General features: G+C 36.1%; 1 protein-coding gene across 4 annotated transcripts in view; it reads left to right on the top strand.

Moving 5' to 3' along the window:
- Positions 1-14,083, top strand: part of SCAPER (S-phase cyclin A associated protein in the ER) — a 197,943-nt gene that overhangs the window by 41,299 nt on the left and 142,561 nt on the right. For all 4 annotated transcript variants that reach the window (XM_067305181.1, XM_067305183.1, XM_067305185.1 and 1 more), the window contains exons 7-14: positions 347-463; positions 2,392-2,552; positions 9,074-9,336; positions 9,791-10,012; positions 11,604-11,774; positions 12,601-12,676; positions 13,126-13,243; positions 13,579-13,690. In XM_067305181.1, the coding sequence (XP_067161282.1) occupies positions 347-463; positions 2,392-2,552; positions 9,074-9,336; positions 9,791-10,012; positions 11,604-11,774; positions 12,601-12,676; positions 13,126-13,243; positions 13,579-13,690 (1,240 nt within the window). The remainder of the gene's footprint in view (positions 1-346; positions 464-2,391; positions 2,553-9,073; positions 9,337-9,790; positions 10,013-11,603; positions 11,775-12,600; positions 12,677-13,125; positions 13,244-13,578; positions 13,691-14,083) is intronic.

The following is a 14,083-nucleotide window of genomic DNA, read 5'->3' as shown; positions in this document are numbered from 1 at the left end:
GTACCATGAATTGCGGCCTTTTATGTGCAGTGTTTTTGTCACTAGAATTAGAGCGTATTTCCAGTCCTACCCATAATGCTTTCCCTTTTGTCGTTTGGTTTGATGTTTGGTCCCACACTGACATTTAAAGTAAGTATTGTCCTCTTGAGTGTACGAACAGTTTTTGATACGCATCTAGCTGATATGGTTTGGATTTGGTGTGGAAACAGTTGCTAAGATATCTGATGAAATTCAACAGTATTTGTTAATATTTTGTACCATTTACTGGTGCTGCTTTTTCTTTAATGTGATAAAGGAATAGTTATTGAGAATTTGTTTTTTAAACCATTCTTCCCTGAATTTGCAGACCTACTTCATTAGCGTGGGAAGTAAAGAAAATGTCTCCAGGACGCCATGTGATCCCAAGTCCGTCAACAGATAGAATTAGTGTGACATCAAATGCTCGAAGAAGTTTAAATTTTGGGTATGAAAACAGATCAAAAGTTTATTAAACCAAAACAATGGATTCATTTGAAACAGTTATTGAATATACTGTTTTTCTATAGTAATTAATATAGTTTTGCCTGTTGTTTATTGAGTCATATGTGAATGCAAATATTTGCATTCATGAAATAAAAGCACATGCTCTGAAAAAGAAAATGCTATCGAGGAGTTAATTTTTTACGTACTTCCTTATATATTTAATGACTGGTCATTCCAAAGACCTGAAGATAAAAATACAATGAACATATTTCATTTTACCTGTTTAATAGTCTTTTCCCTTGACAAAACAAAGGTCAAAATGTACATAATTGACATTTTAAAATTGCCCGTATATGCAATGTGAATGGCCAGCTGCATACGCAAGAAGTAAATGTTGTTCAATAGGAATGAATGTAAAGTGAGATTATCATGATTTTGATGAACAGCAAAATCGATATTAATTTAAATATAGAGCATATTAAATATTACAATAATGCATCTTTTACTTAGATAAAATGAAAATTACTATGTGAAAGGAGTTGCACAAAAATGTGCATACACACCGTTTTAGGGCAGCAGTGTCTCTGCCAGTTCTGGAAAGCACTGAAGTGTTTGGTCTAAATCCTTTTCAGGGTGTATTTGTAGTTCAGTCTGGTCTGTTGGGATCTTGGGCACATACCATAGCTCTTTCCTAAGTAATGATAATGTCCTCAACAGAGATCTAATATTAGAATATTTGATCAGTGCCTCTGAGTTTCAGCTGTGTTAAATTTTGGATATCAAATATTTCTACAAAAGTATTACAAACCATGTTTGGTGGAGAAGTTGCTCCAACAGTGCTAGTCTCTCTGCAGCTGTTGATATGAACCAGACAGTGTTTGAGAGGTTGTCTGCTTAAATATGGGATAATGGGAAGAAAGTATGCACAGACAATCAAAGCAAAAATTTGAGTAAGGAGGAAATAGAGAGAAAGCTCTTTTATTTTAGTAAAAACAAACAACAGCCAACATAATTCAGTCTTTCAGCTCAGCCCTTTTTTGTAGCCAAGTCTATATTGTTATTGTTGCTTGGGCTGTTTTATTTGCAAATAACTGTTCTATTTTTGAATTGAAGGGTTACACTTTTTCACCATCATAGAGAAATAGTTAGCAGCTCTGTGTGTTAAAGCAGCTAATAGCAAAATAAGTTTTCTGTCCTTTAGACTTGCAAACTTTTCTCTTACTCAGTCCGCTTATGACTCAAAGCAAGGCAACACTAGGCACCTACAGTATTTTGGAAATGTTTTTCCTTAGTCTTGTTAAGATTTTTCATGTTTACATACCATTCTTTTCTTCCCTGCTTGTTATTCTAGAATGCTTTCAGTACTGCAGAGCACCAGAAACAGACAGAAAAGAACAGTTTCTGTGCATGCTTGAGGAGACAGGATGAAAATGAAAGGTTTAGACTTGCTTGGTATTAGGGAAATTTTTGGCAGTTAGAATGTTAGGAATCATTAGGTGAGGAATAGATGACAGAAGCAAGGGTGGTGTTGCACGCTGTAGAAATTCAGAGCGTGTGGCTTGTACCATTGGTCACCATCATCCCTTCCCAGAAAGGATGTAGAAAAATTAGGAAAAGTACAGGGACTGGAGACAGAAACAGTCAGAAGTATGCAACAGTGCTGATACAAATATTCAAGATATTAATATTCAAGAATTACAATTTTCAACTTTGGAAACTGTTGAAAGAGAAATGAAAACAAGATAGGCTGTGTGAAGAATACTAGAATAAACTCTTTCTATTGGTTGCTAGTAGGTTCTAGTTTTTGGAGCGAGCTCTCAATCTGAGACAGGGAAAGCCAAGATTAAGGAAAGTGTGTGCTGATAAGTTTTCTAATGAACCATTCTGTTATTTGATTAGAAGCTAATAACAGCTATGACTTTCATTTAGGAACCCTTCAGTGACGATTGCTGCAACACGCCTGGCTCCTGCTGGTGTAAGTTGGGCTGATAAGGTAAAAGCCAACCATGGAGCTAAAGCTGCCCATCCTGAGCTGGCAACGGCACAAACCTGTCTGCCAACTTCAACACAGAAGTCATCACGGAAAAACGGCAAGTCTCTTTAGGTGGCTTAAGTTGTTTTCCACCATCTGTATGGTGTAAAGTTAGTTCAGAATGAGATGACCTATTTTCAAAATTCAATTAAGTCTAATTTACAAAATATAACCTTAAGATTTAAATCAAGTATCAAGGTACAAGATTTTTGCAGCCTTACATTTTTATTTTGATAGTTAAGTTTGAGACAAAATTGAGACAAAATCTGCGCTTCACCGTTGATGTCAGGATCACAGCTGAAAACAAAGTGCTGTGACTTTCAGGCTTAAAAGAAAAAAGTATTCAAATGACCTCAGAAGAATAATATGTGTTGAGAATTCTCCAGAAGAGCTCAAGTTAGTTTTATGTGATCATGGAGACCAGATCATTAGAACTGTGCTGAGGTGATAATGGATGCTTTTTCCTTCTTTGAGTACAAGAATTACCAGATTTAGCTGTAGATTCTTTCCCTTTCTCCAAAGACTGTCCTTGGACAATGCTTAAAGTTGCAGTGTTTTGTTCTAGAATAATTTGTTTTGTTGCGGATATAAAAGCCTTTACCATTTGATTTGCAAACTTGCTTTGTTTCTTTGCACGCACTGGACCCATGAGATTTTCTTCAGAGTTGCATTTTTCCCATTTACTTTTTTCATGTGTGGACCAAAATGATTTTCTGTGAAAACAACAGGCAGCTTGTAGGAATGGATATTTTGATAAAATTAAAAAGCCTTATTGGTAATTTGGTTTTCAAAAAGAAAAATTACTGGAAGAAAATCTATTAATTTAACATAGTTATACATTCAATATAGTGGTAGTAGAAATCATAGACAGTGGTTTGGAAACATGCACTTATGTTTTGTGGAACTAAAATATCTTTAAATGTATTGCAGTTTAATTTAACTGAGTTCAGTAGCGTATGAATTTTTATGCTTAGAAAAAAACAACCAAAAGCATATTCTGAAGGTTGTCGCATGGGTCCTGCTTGCTGCTGTTTGCCTGAGCGACCATCTTGCAGGATTTGGTTGTAGTGAGCTGGTCTGAGTAAAGTAAGCAGTTTGGCTGAACTAAACATGCAATTGGCTAACTAAAAGTGTAATTTCGTGTTTAATTTTTGTCAGCCATTGAAGCTTTTTATAAGAAAAATTTATTATAAGATAATCTGTTGATTACCTCTCGTATTAGTATTATTAGAGTGACAGACTCCAAGATGGTGCTGAAATATCTTTATTTGGGATTCTCTTGGGTATAGAGAATTTCATGAATTACGTAGGGAATAAAACTGGCATGCACTTTCATATGGATGACATCTTTCTAAGAGGCTAAAAGGAAAACAAAAAACCTTACCCTTATGTTGATTTTAAAATTTTAAAGGGCTGAAGAATCAGTGCTGTGCTGTGTTTTATAGGCCGTTACCTACAGCTGATGAGCTCCAAAAAGAGCGAAACCATTTGGTCCTGTAGTACTGGCCTATATGCTTTCAGTAATTCTTTAAATCAAATGCGCTATAAGATTCAGACCTGAAACATTTCTGTTTTAGAAATAGCAATCATTCTTTCTAGAGGGCTTGCTTATTCTGAAGAATCTCTTCTCTCTGACATTTGGTACTGGAGAACTTAAATGATTTTCTAATGGGTGAATTGTAATATTGTGTCTATAACAAATCAGACTCTCTTTACATATTATCCTTTATCTGGAGGGTACTAGACAGGGTAGCATCACGGTGATCTTGCCGAGTGGAGCACGAGAGGGTTTGTGAAGTTTGCACAGAGCGGGTTACAGAGGCTCTTCACGTGCGTTATTGAAGCAGGTATGAGGCTCATGTGTCGGTTGCTCTGCCCGTTCACCGGCACTCACAGCTGGGAGCTACCTTCTGGTCTTGTGGGAGGATTCCTCCTGCCATCCCGTAGTGCTCTCCTGCCCGCTCTAAAGCCCAGCTGGGCCTTACAGAGACAAGAGTGCCCTGAAACACTTCTTCTCTATTGATTTCAAACAGCACTGTCATTAATCTTCACAGTGTTTTTGTGGAGTGCACAAGTGGTATGATGCTGTTTTATGGTTGATGGAATTTCCAAATTTGAATGTCCTTAGGGAGAGAGAAAATGTTTTATTTTTCCAGATGTTTCTTTAAATGAGTGTTTTTCATATGCATGATTAAGATGAGGTTGTATCATCCTGTTTTCCCCATTAAACCCACTGCTGCCCTCAATATTTTCATGTATTAAAAAAAAAAAAAATTCTGTCTTTCGCTCTTCTATGTACTGAGAACAAATTGCAGGAATGTCGCCATGGGGTAGTTTATTCCTGACTGAGTTGTCAAATTCCCAGACAAAATTTCATTTGAAAATTTTACATTTGTTCTTTTTTTTCTATTCTCTTTTGTATTTTTAAGTGATCACTAAAGGTAGTCTGACAATTTACATGTTTAAAAAGTCATGCCTCTGTACTCACCATTTCTTGTTATGACTTATAAATTTACTGCTTCTTGCATCACTAAATTTTCTCTATATTTCCTTTATTATTCTAATTTTCATGTCTTCTCCCCTGTACCTGTGTTTCTCCTGAGTTCATGTTTCTAGATTTCCTTTCAGATTCTTAACTAATCCAGTTTTCCGTAGTGCCTCTCAAATACAGTAATATTACTTTAGATTAAAAAACAGAGAGGGTGAAGATTTGTAATGAATGGGGAAGGTCAAGTAAGCTCTGGCAGTATATTACTTGCAAGTAGATTTTTAAGAGGAAGGACAAATCTCATGAGGTAGAGCTCCCAAGAGACTGCACGTACTTGGATAGATTTATTTTATTGATGTTACCAACAAGGCTGCTTGGGCACTTCTTCCGGATGGAGTAACTTTAAAAGAGTGAGGCCCTGGTGGCTATAAGGGCCTCAAGATAACAGATGGCTTGTCACTTCCATGTAATACAAGAGCAAGCAGGGACAGGGAAGTTCAAATGAAACTAGAGAATGATCAAGGTAGTCAAATGAATTATTCATTAACAAAACTGGGCAAGTAATCAAACCCAGCATGTGATACTTAGCATGTAGAGATGGCTACTGGGCTATATGAAAAGAGCTCCAGGCTTACAGGAAAAAAAAAAGTGAAGGAAGGGTGATGCCCCAGTGAGTATTAATTTTACTTCAGATCAGTAGCAAGAGTGATGCCCTAGTGAGTATTAATTTTACTTCAGATTAGAAGCTATGTGATCTGATGTCAATAAATGTGCTAGTTTTGCAATTTTTTTTTGTCAAAAACAGAATGCCTGAAGATGACTAAATACAAAACTGATGAATGAATTAAAATCTGAATTGTCCCACCGAATGCAGGGCCATGCTCCGCACAGCCTGCATGCTTCGAGTTTTCTCCAGTAAATCTGTTTGTGATTCTTGCAGAATTAAGGCTCTGTTCCCTACCTCTGGTGTATTACTGGAGAAAGGATTGTCTCAGAAAGGGTAATAACAGGTTTAGATTGCTTGGTCCTGTAGGTAAATAGTATTTTTCCGTATAAAGATGGAGAAGTGTAAGTTAAGCAAATGCAAGTCCTTCTCAAGGGTCAAATAGAAAGGCTGTGGTAAAGCAAAAAATAGAATCCATATCTTCTTGACTGCCATTCCCCTGTCTAATCAGCAGTGCATACTGCAGTGTGTTCAAGTGCACGTAGGGGGAATAAACACAGAAGGGCCTTGTGTAGAGGTATGCTATCTGTGGTTACCATCAGTAATCTGAAGAGATCAGTTACAGTCATTCACACAACACTTTGGAATTTTGTTTACTTTAAAAAATTAGCTGTATATTTTAAAGTAAAATAGTTTCAACAGTAAATATCAAATTGAAGTAGCTTTTTGCATCTGTCATCAGTATTGTTAAAATTTGTGGACAATTATATAGGTCTTATTTTACTGTTAATCATAAACATGAAGCTGTTTCTGAGCTGTATAAAAACAACTATTGCATGAGCTGCACAGCTAAGATATGTTTCAATACTGTTCAGTTGACTTTACTGGTGATTTCCAATTTACACCAGCCATTGCTCTAGGCTGCTGTGTTGTCTCCTGAGAGGTTAAAAGAAACCTGTAATTAAATGTGCACTTAATGTTTGCAGAATGATAGATGCCAAGGGTGGCAAAGTGTGGAAAAGCTATTACGGATTAGTTATGGTTAAAGCTAGTTTCTAGCCTGCCTGGCTACTGCTGATGTTGAAAGTCAATCCAAGTCCTCCTAAACAAAGATTAGGCTATTGGGTATATAGCTTTTATTTTCTAGCTAAAATCATCTTCCTTTTTTATTGGTAATCCCATGATTGTGCCGTTGCAGTGTTCTGTGGTTTAGCGCTTCTAGTGAAAGATTTGGTACCAGAATTTTTGTACTTGTTCTAGACTTGCCACAGAAACGTGCCCTGGAGGGAAATTAAAATAAATAAATAAATAAAAGACTCAAGGATTTTTGATCATTAAAGTAGATGTTAAGACAAATCACTTTTATGTACTGTAAATTAATATAAAATAAGTACACGTTCTAAAAGGAGGAAAAGTATTTTTTTTTTTCCCTCTCATCTCCCTATGGGTTTTGATCTGTATGTATATATGTTATTGGCAGTCTATAAAGATGGTTCACATCATCTTGTAGCCCACCCATAATGTGTGTGTTGATACTGGAAGCAGGCAGTATTTTTACAGAGCATAACACTTGTATCTTTTTTTAACCATTTTACCAACTACTTTTAAAAATCAGATCTCTAGAAACACAAATTTTAAGCCAATCTTTGAGCTGGTAATGTGCAATTCATTAAAATATACCAATCATTCAGTTTTTCAACTTTTTCAAGTGCTTCAAATTATTTTTTTGACAACCGACTCAACTCATCATATTTGTTAAATTTTAATATTTTGGTTCTGATTTTTGCGCCTGAGCTGCAGGACCATCTCTGTTAGTTCGAGCTTTAGAAATACCCAGACAATGTGTTTTGTCATATCAGTTCTATACTATTCTAAATTTTTTTTTTTTTCCCTCAGTAAACTGAAGAGTTAGTTTAATCTTTATGATTTCTTTTTCCTCCAGGCAAAATTATCTCCCACGCCCTTCTCCTTCTTTTGTACTAGTGTTCCTAAAAACAGCTTGTGCCAAAAGTGTATTGTAAAATACTGTGCATAGTTAGTTCCTGAGTTTTTGCCATTTTAAACCTATTCTTATGCTGAGATGTTTTTTAAATTATTTTCTTCCATAATTTCAGCATTTTATTAAATGATGTTTTATTGATCACTCCCTTTATTAATGGATTAATTCCAAACTCTAACTAATATTTCATTTTACACACTTTTGATAGTGTTTTTCTTAGATGTTTTAGAATAAAATGATTGATCGCAGTGTTCATAAAAGATAGAGCTATGTGTTTTGAAAATTGCGATTCTTCACAGAATACTTGTCTTCATGATTTATTTTGCCATACTTTTTTTTTTCAAGTGTTAAATTTGAAGATGCTTTGTTAATTTGTTCCCTTATAAAAGAGATTATTCTAAAAGCATTGTAATTATTGAAATTAAAACTGATTTAAAGAAGTTAAACTTAGGCTTCTTTTTGTGGTGTCACTCATCTGAATCTTTGCTCTGCAAATGGAGACATGTGAGCTTACCTTTCACACCTCCAAGGTGCACCATCTGGTCTTGAAAGAAACAGTTATAGTCATTTCAGATGTATTGGAACTTATGTGCTGATGGTAATAGGAGCCAACAGAAATGTTATATATGGAGAGGAGGTTCTCCTTGATATGCTAGAAACCTGAACACACCTTCGACTTGATAGTTCAGGCAGACAAATGTAACTTTGAAGGCTTTTTAGGTATGTACCAAGATTAGACATCAGAAGTGTTGATCAGCAAGTCATATTAACAGCTATTCAGTCATCAAAGTAAATTGGAAAAACCTGACTCTTCTGATTTGTCCTTCAGTTTGCCATCCCACTGTAGCAACATTTTGCTATTTCCTGGAATCCAGCGAAAAGAATTTTCTGAAAGCTGACACAGGTTAGTGTATTATCAGGATGAAACAAATGGGAAAAATAAATACGTATATTTTGGTAGAGTAGTAAACCACATTTTGGACAATACTTTCCACACTGAGACATACAGTTATGTCTGTGCTTGCAGAGTTTTGCACTTTCAGAAAAGGCCTCTGATGTGACTTGCTACGTATAAGAACAAGAGTCTGCTTGCTTTGTTGTACTTTACCATCTCTTGGAACAACAGCCTAGGCATGAAAAGCTCAACTATGTGCACCATTTTTGATGTGGCTGTCTGTACATGTAACTTTGCTTTTTGAAGTATCAAAAGTGGTCCCACGAATAGAGTTATTCAGTGTTTTTAAAACTAACAGCACTCCTTGAAGGCTTTGCTAAAGACTGTTTCACTGATTTTGGTATAATTTTAAAGAGAACATTTCTGTCATAAGCTTGTGTAATACAACAATAATATAGTTGCTTATAATACCTTTGGAAAACTGTATTTATGAGTGTCTCTTCCTTGGAATTTTTTGTTTTTTTTTAATGTAGATCGGAAGGATGCAGAGGGTTGGGAAACGGTTCAGCGTGGAAGGCCTGTTCGATCTCGGTCCACAGCTTTGGCAACAAAAACTCCTGTAATTGCAGAATCACTAAAGTCTAAAGGTGACAGTGACAAAGAAAATGCAGTTTCCCCACCATCAGAGAATAAGCTTAGCAGTTCATTCAATGGCAGCAATGCATCCAAAAGCACGGAGCTTCTACAGGAAGATCCTTTACGTCAGTCTGAACGTGCCCTTACTGAGAGGACTCAGGTTAGTATAATTTTGAACCATTTTTTAGCATTAAAAAAATCTTGCAGCATTTTCCTTAGAAATGGCAATATTCTCAAGAACTTTTATTCACTAGCAAGACTGAAAAAGAGTTTTAAAAATGGCTATTTTAATTTAATTTGTGGGAATGTATTAAGACCTTGGCACAAATAGGCAGTGGTAAAAATCGTAAGATGAGCCATATACTTTACAATGCTTTGAACAGGTTTTGCATGTTTATAAAAAGTGAGCATTAGGGACACCTCATGCATAGAAAGCTTAAAGTGGAAAAATCCAGCTTTTGCAAAGTTACGAGCAACTGAAAATAGCTATATGTAGAGTTATTTGTACCACTCACAGTAAGGCTGCAATGTTTTTTGTTAAAATACTTTTCACTCTGGTGACTTTAAAAATCAGGATGTTGCATTTGGTTAATATTGTAGATGTCTCTTATTAGTTCACAGCACACACATCAGAAGACAACGGGAGCAGTGGCACACTGTTGCAAGAAGGTTCCTTACAAACGCTTTCTGAGATGCCTCCGGTTCCCGCAAGTATTGACTGTACTTCAAAAAGTCTACAGATTGAAGCTTCCTCCCTGATCTCTGATAGTATGGACCAGCATCAAACAGAAAAAGCTAAAACTGAAAGTGAAATGGATCCCTCAGATATTTCAAATGTGAGTGCTGCCAGATTGGTAAGAAATCTTACAAGATGTCTCAGTAAATAATAAATATAAGCTGTAGTTTTATCCTTCTGTGTTGCATGGTTTTTATCATTAACCTGTTATAGAAATTATGGAAAAGTCTGTAGAGTACTTACTACAGAAGAAATAATTTGTTGCATTTTTCAGATACTTTTTACTACAGAATTTAATTTCAGTAAAGTTTCTGAATTAGACTAGAAGTATGTCAATGCATTATTTGGAATAGAAGGATCTGTGCTCTGATTACTTTTTTTACATACATGATGGCCATAATTTTTCATTTCCTTTCACTAAATCATTTAAGTTAGGCTCAAATTAAATTCTTATTCCAGTTTTACTAATTATTCAAACTGGAAACACATGGGATATCCAAATTCTCTTAGAAACAAATGTAGAAGATCTCCTTACCTTTTAAGACTAACTGAACTGCTCTCTTGAGTCTTCCTATACAACTAGCAATTATGAAGACTGCCATTCTGAAACAACAAATGTCAAGTCAGCATTCTGTTTTTAATGCAGCTTCCTATAAAGAATGTCCGTGTTCTGTAGAAGTCTGCAGATTTCAGGTATTTCAGGATTCTTGTGAGTGGAGAATTGCAGTAATGCTACGTAAAATCCAGGTTGTATTTTCAGTGTTGTTTTCAGAAACTAGATTAAAATTCTGAGTTGCAGAAGTTTTCCTGTAAATCACTTTCCCTTTAACATCTTTAACAAAATGGACTACTGCTAGGTAATTTGCAAGTTGAGTATCTGCTTTCCTTTAGAAGGAGTTGATTTTTAGCATCTCATCCACTAATATTGTTTCAGATTCTCCATTAACAGTAATTCAGGATGCTCACAGTTTGGTGGGACCTGTGTCTCTTGAAAGCGTTTTACTACTCCAGATTAGATTGCTTTGAACGCTAATTTATGTATCTTAGCACATTCAGTTTTGTAGCTGGAGTGGAAATGAACCAGTTAATACTGGACATTTGAATAGGGGAAGGTTCGTTAACAACAAGGGATATGTCTGTGCTTCGGTTGGTAAGCGCAGTCAGGCTGGTGTCCTTGCTCTGCTATCTTGTCATCCCTATTGAAAGACAAGTGTAGCCTGAGGTTCACTAATATTACAATAAAGTTTTCCAGATACAGTTCTTCTGCAGATCCATTTTCATTTGCTAAATAATACTTTGGAGCATGATTCCTTTTCTGGAGATGCAGCAGGGCTTGCTATTAATGTTTCAGAGTATGTTTTGCTTAGTCCACAGGACTAGCAAAGTATTTGAAAGGTACTAACTGGAGAAGAAATACCTTTGTTGCTTTTAATGACAATGTTCATGTAATATGTTTTGGTGTAATGTAAAGGATAATTAGTTTGTTAGGCATTTCATTTAGCCATTAAATTAGTTCCTAATTGCTAACATTTTTAGTGTTTTTTTGTATTTCGGTTATGCTTCAGCAGTAAGGAAATATAAGTGATTAGAAGTTGACCATAATGTAGTATAATTCATATTAACTGTATGAAAACTATTTTTGTGTCCAGTTCTGATTTTTTGTTTTGTTTTGCTTCTGGTATTCTTCACAGTCTATGGCAGAAGTCCTTGCTAAGAAAGAAGAGTTAGCAGATCGTCTGGAAAAGGCAAATGAAGAAGCCATTGCTAGTGCTATTGCAGAAGAGGAGCAGTTAACTAGAGAGATTGAAGCAGAGGAAAACAATGACATTAATATTGAGACTGACAACGATAGCGACTTCTCTGTGAGTGCTGGATTTATTTTAAAGTACCCATCTCTAAGCTGTTGTGGATGTCAACAGAATATTAATACAGAATTTGTTCCTATTTGTTCTTCTGGGCATTAATGCAACCTGTTTTACATGCAAATACAGTAAATACTATCATATAATACCTGTAACATACTGTTTAAGGTATATTTAATCATACTAAACTTCCTCTATTCTTTCATTACTATAGTGCAATTAATTATCTAGATTAACTGGCAAGAAATAGAAGCATTTTATTTGGAAAGAGTCTATATAACTTAAAGCAATGATAGTAATTGCAGGAGGAAATTTGTAATGAATCAGGAATGTATTTTATTAGCTCTGTGAAGAGCAAATTTTGCTGCCTTGAATGGTTCTGTTTTGTCCTTTTCAAGAACACGTTTAACTTACTGGGCGCAGGTTCAATTCTGCCACCTTTACTCATTTTGAGTAACGCTTCTTAAGTAGGGCCTCTGAACTTCCGGGCTGGCTTTGAAGAAAGCGTGCAGCTGCCCACAATAGCACAGTGCTGCTGAGTGGTACTGGCTCCTTGGATGTTGCAGCCCTTGTGCTGCTGCCTACTCCTGTGAGAGACCGGGAGAGCTGGAGCTTGTTATTCTCACTGCTGCCTCGCAGGAACCGCACTCAGTGAAGCTGTAGTCTCCATTCCTGCTGTCAGAAACAGCAGGAGCAGCATGTATGCCTTTGGCTGATTCAATTTGGAAACACTGCTGAACGTGACTGAATTGGCACTGTTTAATATGTGTGTTCACTTGCACATCAAGGTTTATGTTCTTACTATCTGGATTATATTCAATTTCAGGCTAGTATGGGCAATGGAAGCATATCTTTCTGCGGTATATCTATGGACTGGAATGATGTCCTGGCAGATTATGAAGGTAAACTTTCATGTATTAACATATTTAGCTTAAAACACTGGCGAAATTTAGAAAAATGCCATTTTTTATCATGCCTACTTATGAATTTGGAAATCCTAACATCTAAATATCAAAAGTAACATCACTTGGAATGATGTTATTTCCTAAGGAAAGATGGGCTTGTGTGTTCTCTCTATCTGTGTGTATCATTGATCATCTTTAGCTGTCTTCTCCCTCAGAATTTTAAAATTTGTTATCCAGTTTTATCTTAATGTTTGGATAAAAGCCTAATAAAATCATTGAGCATTGAAAACAAAGGGATTAGAGATGCTTCAATCTGAATTTGCACCTTACTTAGATTCCAGAGAATCCAACTGAGAGAACTTCAAAAGCAAGTAGGCCTTATTAGCTGCATTTCTCCCAAAACAGTGTGTTTAAATGATCAGAGTCTTTGTTTTCTTTCTGTACAGCCCGTGAGTCATGGCGCCAGAATAATTCTTGGGGAGACAGAGTGGAAGAAGAGCCTGCACGCCCACCTGGCCACGGAATACACATGCATGAGAAACTCTCCTCACCGTCACGCAAAAGGTCTGAGAGTTGTTACCTGTCTTGATTAGCCAGTGAAAACCAACGAAGCAACCAAACTCATCATTGCATGAAACTGCTCATAAATCTACTTTCTTTAAGTCTGTAGGTGGAAGGTGTTACAGCGATCAGTATATTGTTTTCATAACGTGCTAGGTTCATGCTACGTTGTTCAGTAAATAAAGGTTTTAAGACTAAAAGAACAATATTTACATTTGAGGAAAACAATTGCAGTCCAGTGGCCTATTTGTTTTCCCTTACTGAAAATGACATAGAAGTGTTTGCAACATTGTCAGTTAATGTCTCACTAGCTTGTTCTGCTCTGTTTGTATTAAAAGAACAATAGCGGAATCCAAAAAGAAACATGAAGAGAAACAAATGAAAGCGCAGCAGCTGAGAGAAAAGTTACGAGAAGAAAAAACACTGAAGCTTCAAAAATTAATGGAGAGGGTAAGCATTCTGTAATAAGAAGGATCCAGACTGCTGCCTTTCAGAAGAGCTCCCCCACCCCCAAATGCTGTAGCAATGTTAGGAGTTAAAACTAACAGTGAAATGAAGCTTGCCTCTGGATCTGTGTTCACATAGTTTTCACAGATGACTCATACATCAGAGAAATGACCTGGATTTGTAGGAATGTAGGATGATGATAGTGATAATGTTAGCGGCTAAATAAAAAGACCTCATTCTAGGTTAATTCCCCTGTTGTGATGTGGGCTGTAGAAAAGTTTCAGAAGATGTGGATGCTCTGTCAAAGTTTACAGTCTAATGGTAAAAAGTGTACGAAGTAATCAGCTTAATGAAAGGCATATACATTATTCTTCCCTTTTTCAATCTATTTGTATT

This window comes from Apteryx mantelli, chromosome 15 (assembly GCF_036417845.1).
Source record: "Apteryx mantelli isolate bAptMan1 chromosome 15, bAptMan1.hap1, whole genome shotgun sequence".
NCBI classification, from domain to species: domain Eukaryota; kingdom Metazoa; phylum Chordata; class Aves; order Apterygiformes; family Apterygidae; genus Apteryx; species Apteryx mantelli.
Note: the sequence above shows the minus strand (reverse complement) of the source record. Positions and strands in the feature narration are given on the sequence as shown.